At 47.4% G+C, this 15178-nt stretch overlaps 1 protein-coding gene and 1 pseudogene across 1 annotated transcript; one reads left to right on the forward strand and one right to left on the reverse strand.

The window, feature by feature from the left end:
- Nucleotides 1-1846: 1846 nt before the first annotated feature.
- LOC134341443 (NACHT, LRR and PYD domains-containing protein 12-like) lies at nt 1847-11403 on the reverse strand. Its single transcript, XM_063039298.1, is given in 12 exon segments — nt 1847-3935; nt 4100-4267; nt 4425-4595; nt 4755-4925; nt 5081-5251; nt 5407-5577; nt 5733-5819; nt 6387-8142; nt 9201-9266; nt 9365-9536; nt 11162-11355; nt 11358-11403. Coding segments are annotated over 12 exon segments (3261 nt in total). The 3' UTR covers nt 1847-3847.
- LOC134341449 (U2 spliceosomal RNA) lies at nt 1983-2151 on the forward strand (annotated as a pseudogene).
- Nucleotides 11404-15178: the final 3775 nt, after the last annotated feature.

A 15178-nucleotide genomic window follows, 5' to 3' on the forward strand; every position in this document is an offset into this window, starting at 1 on the left:
CCCTGGACTCAGGTTGGGAACTCCGGCTTCTACACGGTCCGATCACACACCCCGAAATCAGACACACAGTGAAGCTCCCTCTGCAATGTCCAATCACCCACTCCTAAGGGTTAGACATGGGGTAAGGCTCCCTGCACACTCTGCCATCACACACTCCCGTGGTCAGACAGAGTAAAGCTCCCTCTACATTGTCCATCACATACTCCTGGGGTTCGGCCTCATCCACCCCTTGTTAATCAGCTTGCTGATGTCACTAGGGTGAAGGGTTCAATGTTCAGCTTCCTTCCCATGACCTTAATAGGGGTTGGGATCAGTGATTGTGTTAGAAAATAGGAGTCACAGACCAACGCCCCACTACATTTCAATGGTTTTCCCAAACCATGCTGGAAGTGTACAACGCTATGCTTCTGGCCGGCAGCATGTCAGAGTCCATGAGGAAGGGCATCAGCACCCTCATCTACAAGCAGAAGGGGGAAAGGGAGGACATTAGGAATTGAGAGCCATCTCTGTGCTGAATGTGGACTACACGATCCTGTCCAAGGCTATCGCCAACAGGGTCGAGTCTGCTCTGGGACAGGTGATCCACCCGGGCCAAACCTGTGCTGTACCAGGCAGGAAGATCTCGGACAGCCTCGCGCTGCTGAGGGACACCATCGCCTACGTGCAGGTCAGGGGGGTGAACGCCTGCTTGGTCAGCTTGGACCAGGAGAAAGCCTTCGAAGGATATCACACACGTACATGGTGGACATGGTCTTTAAAATGGGAATTGGGGATGGAATCCGGAATTGGTCAGACTGCTCTACACAGACATCCGTAGTGCAGTGCAGGTCAACGGGTGGGAAACAGACAGCTTCCCTATCAGGTCTGGAGTCAGGCAGGGTTGTCTCCTCTCCCCTGTCTTGTCCGTCTGCTGAATTGAACCCTTTGCGGAAGTCATCAGGAGGGATGAGGGCATAAGAGGGGTGACGCTGCCAGGCAGTGGAGGGACCCAAGTGAAAACCTCCCTGTACATGGACGACGTCACCGTCTTCTGCTCTGATCCGAGGTCAGTTCGCAGGTTGATTGGCAGCTGCGAACAGTTCGAGCTGGCGTCGGGGGCCAGGGTCAACCGCACGAAGAGCGAAGCCATGCTCTTCGGCAACTGGCCCGACCGATCCAGCGTCCCCTTCACCATCAGGGCAAGAGCCTGGTCATCAGGTGTGAGGTGCTCTCAGGGCTGCTGTACTTGGCGCAGGTGTGGCCCGTCGCCCGCTCCTACAGCTCGGAAATCACCCGAGCTGTCTTCAGATTCGTCTGGGGATCCAAGATGGAGCGGGCGAGACGGACCGTCATGCACAAGTCCCTGGACAATGGGGGCAATTACTTCCCTAATGTCGCCCTCACCCTGATGGCCAGCTTCGTGTGTAGCTGCATCAGGTTGTGTGTAGAACCCAGGTATGTGGGCACCAAGTACCACTATGTGCCCAGGTTCTACCTGTCGCCCTGGCTACGAAGGATGGGTCTGGCCCCACTCCTGCGCAACGCCCCAGTCAGCTGGTCGTTGTCGGCATACCTGTCCTACGTAGCAAAGTTCTTCCAGGAGAACGCCTTTGACCACAGGGCCATCAGGCAGTGGTCGGCACGTAATGTCCTGCAGGCACTGCAGGAGAAGGACGTGATGGACACAGTGGGGTGGTTCCCGGAGCAGACTGTCCAGTTCATCTGGCAAAATGCCTCATCGCCAGATCTAACCAACAGGCACCAAGACCTCGCCTGGCTGGCGGTGAGAGGGGCACTCCCAGTCAGAACCCTCTTAAAGGTTTTGATCTTGACTAAGGTTTGAGAGTCAACGAATGATTTATTGTAAACATCTTTATTTTGAATAAGGACTGAGAGTCAACGCATGATTTAATGTAAATAACTTTATTTATTGTAGAAGGACTCAGAGTCAACAAATGTTTTTTTTGCAAATAATTTTATTTTGTAATATTTCTGAATGAAGTATATTTTTCCAGAAAAAAATCACTTATCAGTTTAATATCTGATACGTCCCCTATCTGGGGACCATATATTCAATTGATTTTTGGAACAGGGAGATGGAATAGGGGCTTGCTCCGTCCATTCCGTGCATCGACCCGGTATTGCAGTGCTTTCGGGAATGGTGCACCTCTCCTCGGGGAGATTAAACAACAAATAAAGAGAAAAATTCAGTTATCCGTACGCATTAAGCTTCTTAGGCTTTTTCCCTATTTCTTCGTTGTACTTTTACAGGTAGTGTTAATGGTAAGACTCTTGGCAGTGTGGAGGATCAGTGGGATCTTGGGGTCCGAGTCCATAGGACACTCAAAGCACCTGCGCAGGTTGACTCTGTGGTTAAGAAGGTGTGCGGTATATTGGCCTTCATCAATCGTGGAATTGAATTTAGGAGCCGAGAGGTAATGTTGCAGCTATATAGACCCTGGTCAGACCCCACTTGGAGTACTGTGCTCAGTTCTGCTCGCCTCACTACAGGAAGGATGTGGAAGTCATAGAAAGGGTGCAGAGGAGATTTACAAGGATGTTTCCTGGATTGGGGAGCATGCCTTATGAGAATAGGTTGAGTGAACTCGGCCTTTTCTCCTTGGAGCTACGGAGGATGAGAGGTGGCCTGATAGAGGTGTATAAGATTATGAGAGGCTTTGATTGTGAGGGTGTGAGATAGGTCGGTGTGGAGGGAGCTTCACTCAGTGTCTGATCCCGGGAGTGTGAGCTGGGACTGTGCGGAGGAAACTTGATTCTGTCTGGCCCCGGGTTTCTGTGCCGGGTCTGTGCAGAGGGACCTTCAGCCCGTGTTGATTGCTTCTGTTCCCTTCTGTTTGCGACCTTGGTGGACGCGGATCCGATATTATACAGTATATGAGCTTCCAATATCCTTTGTTGTTTTTGACTGTGAGAGCGAGAAAGCGCGCAGGAAGGTGGGGATCAGGATAGTGCGAGTATCTGGGTGAGAGGGAGTGGTGTGTCAGCCTGGATGGGGATGGGGAGTGAAGAGATCCTGGGGACCAGACACCACCAGTCTGACATCCCTCAGCCTGGAGCTGAGACGCTGTTGTACCAGTGTGAGGAGCTCAGACCCATTATTGCAGTTCACCGGGTGCGGGGGGCAGCAGTAACCCCAGGTCACTGTTTCTCCTCGAATGAGACTCAAGTCTGACACCAAGGCGGGAAGCTACAGCGGTTTATTGATTTCATCATCACAAACGTAAATTAATCAATGTGTGAGCTGCTGACGTGCGGGAATAAATAAGCAACTCCTGACTCACTCACAGTCACACACAATTAACTGATCAGCGACAACGAGTGACCGGTTGAATAGTCAGTCCCGTTTCTCACCGTCACTCTGCATCGAGGAACCGATGGTTATAAAATCACACTTCAGAGATCGCTGCAGATCCAGGGTCACTGCCGAGGTATGTGTCAATTTAACATCATTATATCGGCCAGACTGCCGAATGCAACGTGCTCAGCAAAGGGAGCAAAATGATTCTCTCCCGGGATAATCCTGCTCTGTGACACCAGAGTCCAAGAGTGATCCCCAGCCCCCAGGCTCTTCCTGTGCGTGTAATTCTCCGGGGTGTCACGTGGGAGGGGGTCTCGAACACTTACATCCGGCGGAAGCAGCGCCGCTGGACAGGAGGTGGATCTACGTCTCTGCGGGAGCACAATGACCGACCCACAGCGCGAGCTTGGAGCCAGTTCCGTTAAAACTGTTTGGAATTACACCTGGCGCGCGGCGAGTTAAAGGTAAGGGCGGGAGTTAAAGGGGAGGGTGAGGAATCGGGCAAAATGTCCCCATCCCGCGGGCGGGGCTGTTCCCACATTCAGATGTTCACAGGATCACTGTCAGTCCGGGTCTGACTCCCTGCAGAGGTCTCAGTTCCTTCCTCCCGGTCTCACTGAACCGATTCTGGTCCAGCCTGAAACAGACAGAAGAATAAAAATGAAATAGACAGATTACACAACAGTGTCAGTACCAGGGGACCGGGGTTAATGTTTCAAAAACACTCACAGACAAATATCACCAGAAAACCCGCAGATCCACTGATATTTTATCACTTTGAACATTAACACAAACACTCACCGGATCCGCTCCAGACTCGGGACGTTTAGTATGAGGCGGCGGAGGGCGGGGACGGATCGGTCTGTCAGCGAGTTGAATACCAGGTCCAGCTCCTTCAGTGATGGGTTTGTAACGAGAGCGGAGATGAGATCCTCGACACCAGAATCTGTGAGACCGACACCCCACAGCCTGGAGATGAGAGAGAGTGAGGATGAAGGACACAGAGAAGGGCAGGAGACGGTACAAATCCCCAGTGTTTATCAGTAACACTATTACTGATCACAATAATGTTCAGTGTCAGACACCCAGTGACTGTAAACACAATCTCCCACAGTCTGGTACTTACCCCAGTTTCTGTATTTTACACTCCGGATTCCTCAGTGCCGCAGACACCAGTTTCACTCCTAAATCTTTCAGTTCATTAACACTCAGGTTCAGCTCCCTCAGAGATCTGTTTGTACCAAGAGCAGAGGCGAGATCCTCGGCACCAGAACCAGTGAGACCGACACGGTACAGCCTGGAGATGAGAGAGAGTGAGGGTGAAGGACAGAGAGAGAGAGAGAGAAGACGGTACAAATCCCCAGTGTTTATCAGTAACACAATTACTGATCACATTAATATTCAGTGTCAGACACCCAGTGACTGTAAACACAATCTCCCACAGTCTGGTACTTACTCCAGTTTCTGTATTTTACATTCCGATTTCCTCAGAGCCGCAGACACCAGTTTCACTCCTGAATCTCCCAGTTTATTAGCACTCAGGTCCAGCTCCGTCAGTGATGGGTTTGTACTGAGAGTGGAGACGAGATCCTCGGCACCAGAACCTGTGAGACCGACAGCCCCCAGCCTGGAGATGAGAGAGAGTGTGGGTGAAGGACACAGAGAGACAGGAGACGGTACAAATTCCCAGTGTGTATCAGTAACACAATTATTGATCACATTAATGTTTAGTATCAGACACACAGTGACTGTAAACACAATCTCCCACGATCTGGTACTTACCCCAGTTTCTGTATTTTACACTCCGGGTTACTCAGAGCCGCAGACACCAGTTTCACTCCTGAATCTCCCAGTTCATTAGCACTCAGGTCCAGCTCCGTCAGTGATGGGTTTGTACTGAGAGTGGAGATGAGATCCTCGGCACCAGAATCTGTGAGACCGACAGCCCCCAGCCTGGAGATGAGAGAGAGTGTGGGTGAAGGACACAGAGAGACAGGAGACGGTACAAATCCCCAGTGTTTATCAGTAACACAATTACTGATCACATTAATGTTTAGTATCAGACACCCAGTGGCTGTAAACACAATCTCCCACGATCTGGTACTTACCCCAGTTTCTGTATTTTACACTCCGGGTTACTCAGAACCGTAGACACCAGTTTCACTCCTGAATCTCCCAGTTCATTAGCACTCAGGTCCAGCTCCGTCAGTGATGGGTTTGTACTGAGAGTGGAGACGAGATCCTCGACACCAGAATCTGTGAGACCGACCTCATCCAACCTGGAAATGAGAGAGAGTGAGGATGAAGGAAACAAAGAGACAGGAGACGGTACAAATCCCCAGTGTTTATCAGTAACACAATTACTGATCACATTAATGTTCAGTGTCAAACACCCAGTGACAGTAAACACAATCTCCCAGACTCTGGTACTTACTCCAGTTTCTGTATTTTACACTCCGGGTTCCTCAGAGCCGCAGACACCAGTTTCACTCCTGAATCTCCCAGGTCATTCTCACCAAGTCTAAACACAAACAGACAAATTCATGAACAAAGTGATTCATACTGTGTGCTGAGCAAATTTCTCCTACTCGGATATTTCAGGAAACATTAAACCCTTCAGTAAATCACTGATCGGAGTTCCCATCACTGTCAATGACCCTCACTGACCAGCTCCAGGGTATTCACCGAATGTCAGTAATGTAGTCTGTCCGTGTGACCCTGTAAACTCCACATACTCTGTCTCATTCCCTGCTGGTTAGAAAAGTGATCCTGACCTGAGAGGGTCAGGAGGGACAGGGATGAAGGGTGGGAGAATGTCCCACAGTGAGGGAGATCTGTGAATGGGGAAATGTCGGTGGGAAATGACACCACCTGAGGAAAAGGATGGAAAGATAGAACCTGCAGGATGGGGAAGAGAGATCCCACTGGAAAAGGGTAATGGGTAAGAGAAATCCCACAGGACGTAGGGGGATGGCATTTGTCACAGGTCTTCACAATCATATTTACAACAGTTTACCCAACTTCATTTACATTGAAACAACACAGTGGGACAGTTTCACAGCTCAGAGTGAGAAATAAATAAAGTTACCTCAACTCCTGGCACTTGTGCAGCCCGTGTCCCAGCCGCTGGATTCCTTCACACTGAATGTGGCAGCCAGCCAGGTTGAGGTGTTTTATTGTGTCACAGAGTCCGATGACATGAGACAGGATCGCGCAGTCAACCGGGGTCAGTGTCATTCCACTGAATGAAAGTGTTTCCACAGATTCCAGTGCGGCCTGAGCCAATGGACGATTCTGAGACTCAAACAGGTAGTGCAATGTGTTCAGGAGGCTTCTTTTACCAGCTTCACTGCATGTGTTTCCACTCCGGCGTTTAACCTCCTCCTTCACCCAGTCAATCACCCGGCAGGTTGTTTCATGAGGAAATGGACCCAGAAACTCCTCCAGGCCCCGAGCTGTCATTGGGGAGGAGAGACCAGCAACAAAACGGAGAAATACCTCAAATCGCCAATCTGTTGTGTTGTGGGCTTTTGTGAGGAATTTCAGGATATCCCCTGGATGTGGATTCAGGAACTGTGCGACTGCAGCTACAAAGTCTTGGATGGTGAGGTGAGGGAATGTGTAAACCACACACCGGGCAGAATCCTCTCTCTCCAAAAGCTCCATCAGGAATCCGGACAGGAACTGGGAAGGCTGCAGACTGTAGTTGATCAAATCTCCATCTGTAAACACAATCTTCTTCTCGAACACTCCTCTGAGGGCCATCTGACCAACCCTCAGTAACACATCACGGGGGTTCTCAATCTCACGGTCATGGTTTTTCAGGATGTTGTAAATATAGTAGGAATATAATTGGGTTATGGTCTTGGGAACTCGCTGCGGGACCCTGCCTCTTTGTGTGAAGAAGGGTCCCAGTGCCAGAGCGAGGATACAGCAGTAGGAGGGGTTGTAGCTCATGGTGTACAGGATCTCGTTCTCCTTCACGTGTTTGAAAACAGCTGCCGCCACCATCTGATTTTCAAAATGCCTATTGAAATATTCCTTCCGTTCCTCACCAACAAATCCCAGGATTTCAGCCCAGACACTGATCTCTGCCCTTTCCAATAAATGTAACACAGCGGGACGGGTGGTCACCAGCACTGAACACCCTGGGAGCAGTTTGTGCTGGATTAAACTGTACACAATGTCCGACACTTTGCACTTGAATTCAGGATCTGTGCATGTGTCCTGAATTTCTGTGTCTCCCTGATTGTCAGCAAAATTGATTCTGTGCTTGAATTCGTCCAAACTATCGAATATAAACAACAGCCTCTCTGGGTTCTTCCAGACCTGTCTCAGGATATTCCCAAAGTAGGGATACTGATGCAGAATCAGTTCTTTCAGGTTTATTCTGCAGGTAATGGAGTTTAAATCTCGGAATTTGAAACTGAAGACAAAATGGAATTGTTTGTATATTTTCCCCGTGGCCCAGTCATAAACAATCTTTTGTACCATGGTTGTTTTCCCAATCCCTGGGACTCCGGCCACTGCTGCCGAAATCCCATATTTTTTTCCATAAAAAGAACTCTTCAATTTTTGAAGAAAAGTCCTCTTGAATAACTGATCCATCCGGACTTTTTCCAGCTCTCTGCGGAGATGTTTCTCTCTCCATTCCTCGTGGTCTCTGCCTCTTGCCAGCAGCTCATGTTCCACCAGTCTCCGATCTCGAACGGTAGAAATGACCGTGAGCTCAGCGTATCGATCAACCAGCTGGAAAACCTTCACCTTCTCCCTCATCAGGATAGTGCTCACTCTCAGTGTCTCAGTTTGTGCCCGTAGATTCTCCATATGTTTCTGTCGAACATCTGAGGACGTACAGAAATAGGTTGTCAATCCCTGAAGAACACGGAACACCAAACATATTTTTCCAAATTAAAAAAAACTTATTAAAGACATTGTTTGGGTGAAATTGGGAGCTCAGTGGTAGAGCGTCTGAAAGTGAATTATGGCCCCGAAACATTTCTGATCTGATTCAGATTCGCTGTTAAAGGCACCACTCTCCCCTCAGTTCATAGTTTGCAGATTCCCTGGTGTTACAGCCAGCAGCAAGTGCACACGTGATTCTGCAAAGGGGAGTGTTGTGTGGAGAGGCTGGTTTCACTGCTCAGACTCTGCTGAACTGTGCAACACCACAGGGGGTGACAGTGGGGGCGGGGGGGGGAGCGACTCACTTGCTCTTCCTGTTTTCACTTCTCTCACAATGGACCTGATGCTCCTGACACTCCTTTAGGTTTAAGCTGTCAGTACTGAGCCATGGAAAAGGAACACTATTCCTGTCTCCTGCTCTAGGTTGAGCCAGTCACGATAGAGCACCCTCCTCCCCCCTCCCCCCCACACCCCCAGAGTACCAGTGCAGTCTCATCTACTCTGGTGATCCGATACATGAACATAGGCAGCGCAGCCCCAGTGCACCTCTACGGTCCCCTTTGCTCTGGGGAGCTGGTACACAAACTCAGGCAATACATCCCCATCACATCTTTACAGTCCCCTCTGCTCTGGGGAGCTGGTGCATAAACTCTGAAGTGTGAGACTTCCTCTGCCAGAGTTGGATGATCCAAATAGAACCGGCTGGTTTCAGCTTTGCTAGATCTCGGGATATTCGGCGCTGGGTAATGGAGATCGCCAAGGTTTGCTGTGGTACAGACGGGCGCATCGGCTTATAAATCTCAGAGGCCTCTGGGTGCACAGGCTGAGACCTGGAAGGTGCCGGATGTTGTGAAAAATGCAAATGGTTTCCTGTGTTCCAGCCACAGCAACAAAAACCCTTCTCCCAGGTTCTGACAGTCTCTAAACAGGGAGCAAAAGACAGGTATTCAGACTCTCAGAATGAAACAGACTCTGAGATTTCTGTTACATCGTTTACCTTTCAGATGCGTGGGCACTTCAGATAAACCCCGCTCTGTGTCCATGTAGGCGAACTGGGCGTCACCTGTTCAAACAGATTAACCTGCATGAAGTCAGGTCTGTGTAATACTGTAAATTCATCAGCATTTACATCTGTAACACACAGTGTATTGTTCACCGTACCACGTTCCCGTATTTCATCCAATATTCTGCTCAGCTTCGGTAAATGGTGATGTAGCTTCACAAAGGATTCCCACATCACCCTCCAGGCCCCGGAGCCCTTCTCCATCACCAGATCCAGGAGGAGTTTGGAAGCGCCCGCTCGGTTTCCCTTCCCTGCGAGCTCAGTCACGCTCTGTGATGAACAACGGGGAACATATTGAGGAGCGGAGGAATGGGTACAAATCTACCCTGAACATGGACTGACCCAGCACATTCTGCACGCCACAGACTGAGAAGAGTAATTGGAGTGTGCGTTGCGGGAGCAAGGCTTTAAAAGGTGAGCTGGGTCAGTCGGGACTACGGGCTAATTTTGCACTTGGTAAGGGCCAGTAAAAAAGTAGTTTGGTTTAAGCGGAGTGGCTGTAGTTAAGAGTGGGGAGTTGAAGCGTTGTGTCAGAGAGGCTTTGGTGAGGAGTTATGGAAGATTTAGAGATTTTTGATGATACAGAACAGTAGAATGCTTCTCCTACCGGATGAGATAAGGAGCTATACCCAAACTGCAGGACAGGGGTGTTTGGGTGACTGCCGGGCTGGGGTGAAAGGATAAGCAGCAGGTGCAGAAAACCTATGTGGTCCCTTACCTCAATAACAGGTATACCGTGTACTGTAGAGGCGGGTGGGGGGAAGTGGGTATGACCCAGCACAGGAAAGCCATTGCAGCAGGTCTCCGGTACTGAGTCTAGCTTTTAGACTAGGAAGGGATGGGATGAGACTTGCTGAGCTGAAGCGATGTGAGTTCAATAGTTAGGACATCAGACAGAAGGGTCCGTGAATGAAAATGAAATTACCAGATGGTATGTTACCAATGTCAGGGAAATCTTGGATCAAGTCCACAACATTCATAAGATGGAGGCGGAACAGACTTTGATCTCATCGGTACCAATGATTTACTAATGAAGGGTGATGAGTTCTTGCAAAGTGAGTTCGTGGATTTAGGTGCTACGTTAAAGGGCAGGATCTCTGGGTTTGTGTTCTCGGGATTGCTACCCGTACCACGCACCAGAAATAGGACGATAATACAGTCTAACATGTGGCTGATGAGATGGTGCATGACAGAGGGCTTCAGATCTTTGGATGATTGGGCTCTGTTCCAAGGGAGATGATACCTGTGCATACATCGTTTTGCACCTGAACTGGAGGGGAACTGATACCCTTGCGGGAAGGGTTGTTAGCGCTGCATGGGGCGGGGGGGGGGCGGTCAGTTTAAACTAGAGTTGTAAGGGTACGAAGAACCAGAGCAGACAGTGCAGTGGTTGTTTGGGAAACATGTTGTTAAGCCGACAAAGTCAGAACACTAAAGGATGAACATGGTGAAACTAATGTTCCAAGATGCATATTATTTCAATGCAAGCAGTATTGTAGGGAAGGCAGATGAGCTTAGAGCATGATCAGCACATTGATTGTGGAATTCATTGAGTTTTCAAGGAAACACTGTTGCCTGGCCAGTGAGGTCAAGCATTGGAAACATGCTGGAAAGACAGACAGATTAATATATTCTCTATCCACTGGCAGTCCCCATCGCATATCACATGAGCAACAGTCAGCTGTCAATCATTGTTTGTATCCTAACCAGACTAAAAATGACTGTGTCAGATAATTGGCAAGACTCCTGTCAGAACGTGTATCTACCGCATAAAGGCTCAGTGTGGATGCAGCCCCGGGCTGCCTTGTTGACCCACACAGACCAGTTCGTTTACATCGGGTCTGTCAGTCTGTTGAAAAATCGACACTTAATCTATCGGTCTCCCTTTCACTTACGTGATACTCTCGTCCGGTGAAGTGATGCTCGTCAGTTAACATAAGGCCGAGACCCTCCACACCCTCTTCAGTCGCCTGCTCCAGTCGCTCCATGTAGAATCTCGTCAACTGGAGCAGTTGGTGATCCTCACAATTTGACAAGAAGGTGGATATTGCGGAGTTCAGATCTGTGAACAGACATAGAACATGGAAAGTACAGCACAGGAACACACATTTTGTGTCACTATGTCTGTGTCGACCATGATGTCAACTTGATCCACTACTATCTGCATGTTCATGGTCTCTATACCTCAAGTGCTTGCCTGTCCATTTGCCTATTTTATAATCTCTTAAATGATGCTCCCAGTGGAAAACTTGCATTGTAAATATCATGGCACAATCGCCCCTCCGACGCCCTCACATGAACTCATGCCCTTTGGTTATAACAGTTTCACACTGAGTGAGAGACTTGAGTGTCCATGTAATCTGTGCCTCTGATAGTTTTAGATACTCAGCCACCAGTCTCCCCTACATCGGATACTCTAATTCACACAGCACTGCTCTGCACCTTCTCCGGAGTCTCCATATTCTTCCTTAATGTACAAACCAGAACTCCACACAACTGCATTTGTGCCCCAATCAAAGTTCCTTACAGCAACAGCATGTCTTTCCCACATTTGTGCTCAACTCTCGACTGATGCTACAGTTCGTTTTCACAATCGGTCTACATGTTTTGTTTCTTTCATTGAGATATGCACATGTACCCACAAATCGCTCTGTCCATCAATTCTCCTGCTATCTCTCTGTTTATAGTTATAAATGGTCAATATTCTACTGTGTCCTTTCACAAATGTTTCTAATATCCATAACTCCACCAAGTGCTGTATCTTCCGTAAATGTGTGAATCAGAGTCATTAGAGTTTGCCAGTCATTGACACTGTCACAGACAGTAGATATCACTGAATCTTTCAGAGCACCACTGCTCACAGACCTCCCGGCCTCACCACCAATACCCGTTTTGTGTGGCCAAGACAATTTTGCACGGCCAAGACAATTTTGCACGTCTCCAAGCAACTGATGTGCTTTAATCATTTGTTTATCACGAGGGCCATTTTGAAAGTTTCACTAACATCCCTGTATGCAAAATTCACTGTCCTCCCTTCATCAGTCCTCCTCCTAAGTGTCAATCAATTGTACAAAACATGACCTTGTCCGCTAACACCGTGCTGACCCCATACAAGTAGAACGGTTCCCTGGAAAGTTTCTCTACAAGTTTACCGACCGATGTTTTACTGGAATTCCTCCATGGCTCTTCGGAATCTAAGGAATAATACCGACTATTCCAGTGACGGTGGAGCGAAAGTTGTTGCCTAAAAGTTTGAGTACGTGTCTTCACTCCTGTGCGTCCTCATTGATGGAAGCGAGAAGGGTTGTCATAGGTGATAGGGGTCTATACAGGACGGATAGGTAACGTCTTTTGAAGGTGACCTTGATGCTGGGTAGGACAGTGTGCATGATGTTTCTGACTGAGTGTGCAAAGTTGTCCCTGATCCTATACAGTGGTCCTTCATACCAGCTATTGATGCGACTAGTCAGCAAGGCTCTTCACAGTACATCTGTAGAAATTTGCGAGCAACTTTCCCTCCGTTTGTTTTAAACAGCTGTATGGACTGACCATCGCTCTGAGCAGGGAATGTTTACACGGGCTGAAAACTGGGCATCCTCAAATGCCTTTTAGTAGTATGAATACTGTGTATATCAATGTTGAAAATTAAAAAAAAACATACTTTTGAGTTTACTTATTAATTTAAGTTTACAATGGTAAAAGTAAATTATTTTTATAAGACGGCATCATCGTTCAGCAGCCGACCGTGCCAGAGACCCTGACGCAGCAGATTCCACCTTGTACCCCTGAACAACAGGAGATTGTGAAGGGATTAGTAATGACTAAAAAATAATCACTAGATTCTGGCATGGTTCTGGAGGACTAGAAAGTTGCAAACAACACTTCACACTTCAAAAATGGAGGAAAGCAGAATAAAGGAAAATTTAAGTCAGTTAGCCTGACTTCAGTGCTTGGGAAGATGTTTGGAGTCGATTCTTAGGGGTGAGGTCTCAGGGTACATGGAGGCACGATATAAAATGGGTCAAAGTCATCAAAGTTTTCTAAAGCGAAAATCTTGCCTGAACAAACTGATGGAATGCTTTGAGGAAATAATAAGCAGGATAGGCAAAGAAGGATTGGTGAATGTTGTGATTTTCAGAAGGCAAGGGGCCGTACAGGAAACTGCTTAACAAGTTGAGCCCACAGTGTTAAATGAATTATACAGTACTAGCATGGAGAGAAGACTGCTTGATTGTGAATAAATGGGGGCTTTTCTAGCTGGCTGCCAGAGATTAGTGATGTCCCACATGGGTCAGTGTTGGGAACACTTCTTTTCACATTATATACCAATGCTTTTGAATAGGGAATTGATGGCTTTATGGCCAAATTTGCAAATATAGGGGGACGAGGAATACTATACAGGAAGCATGGAGGCTGCAGATGGGGGTACTCTGGAGAGCTGAGGAGAATGGTTATGCACTTTTTTAAGAAGGAAGAAAAGCATAGAGTATTTTCTAAAAGGCAAAAATTACAAAAATATGCGGTGCAAATGGACTTGGAAATTGTCATGCAGGGTTCCCTAAAGTTGCAGATTGGGTCGGTCGTGAGGAAGGAAATACATTGTCAGCAATCAGGTCAAGAGAACTAAAACGTATAGGCAAGGATGCAATAAGGATTATTTATAAGGCACTGGTGTGGACTCACTTGGAGTTTCATCAACAGTATTATTACCCGTCTCAGAAACGATGTGCTGATATTGAAGAATGCCCAGAAGATGACATGAGAATGACACTGTGAATAAAATTGTTATCATACGAGGATGGCTCTGGGCCAGTACTCATGGGAGCATCGTAAAATGAGGAGTGAAAACCTATTATAGAGGAATCTGGAGAGGGTATTTTCAATAGTGGTTGTCCAGGTCTAGAGGGCACAGCCTCGGAACAGAGGCAAGTCAATTTAGAACGGATATGGAGAGGAATTTATTTCGACAAGGGGTTGTTAATCTGATGAATTTATTGTCACAGGCACTTGTTGTGGCCAGGCTAGTGGGTGTATTTAAAGCAGATTGTGATGGGTTCTTCATTAGTCAGGGAGTAAAAGGTTACAGGGACAAAGATGGTTTAGAGTTTGTAAAATGTGTTTAGGAAAGTTTTCTAAATCAATATATAGAGGGACCAACTAGAGGAGATGCAATATTGGATCTCCTGTTAGGTAACAAATTAAGGCAAGTGATGGAACTCTGTGTAGGGGAGCACTTTGGTTCCAGTGATCATAACACCATTAGTTTCAATTTGATCATGGACAAGGATAGATCTGGTCCTAGGGTTGAGGTTCTGAACTGGAAGAAGGCCAAATTTGAAGAAATGAGAAAGGATCTAAAAAGCGTGGATTGGGACAGGTTGTTCTCTGGCAAAGATGTGATTGGTAGGTGGGAAGCCTTCAAAGGGGAAATTTTGAGAGTGCAGAGTTTGTATGTTCCTGTCAGGATTAAAGGCAAATTGAATAGGAATAAGTAACCTTGGTTCTCAAGGGATATTGCAACTCTGATAAAGAAGAAGAGGGAGTTGTATGAAATGTATAGGAAACAGGGGGTAAATCAGGTGCTTGAGGAGTATAAGAAGTGCAAGAAAATACTTAAGAAAGAAATCAGGAGGGCTAAAAGAAGACATGAGGTTGCCTTGGCAGTCAAAGTGAAGGATAATCCAAAGAGCTTTTACAAATATATTAAGAGAAAAAGGATTGTAAGGGATAAAATTGGTCCTCTTGAAGATCAGAGTGGTCGGCTTTGTGCGCAACCAAAGGAAATGGGGGAGATCTTATATAGATTTTTTGCGTCTGTATTTACTAAGGAAGCTGGCATGAAATCTATGGAATTGAGGGAATCAAGTAGTGAGACCATGGAAACTTATACAGATTAAAAAGGAGGAGGTGCT

Source organism: Mobula hypostoma, unplaced genomic scaffold, assembly GCF_963921235.1.
Source record: "Mobula hypostoma unplaced genomic scaffold, sMobHyp1.1 scaffold_67, whole genome shotgun sequence".
NCBI lineage: Eukaryota > Metazoa > Chordata > Chondrichthyes > Myliobatiformes > Myliobatidae > Mobula > Mobula hypostoma.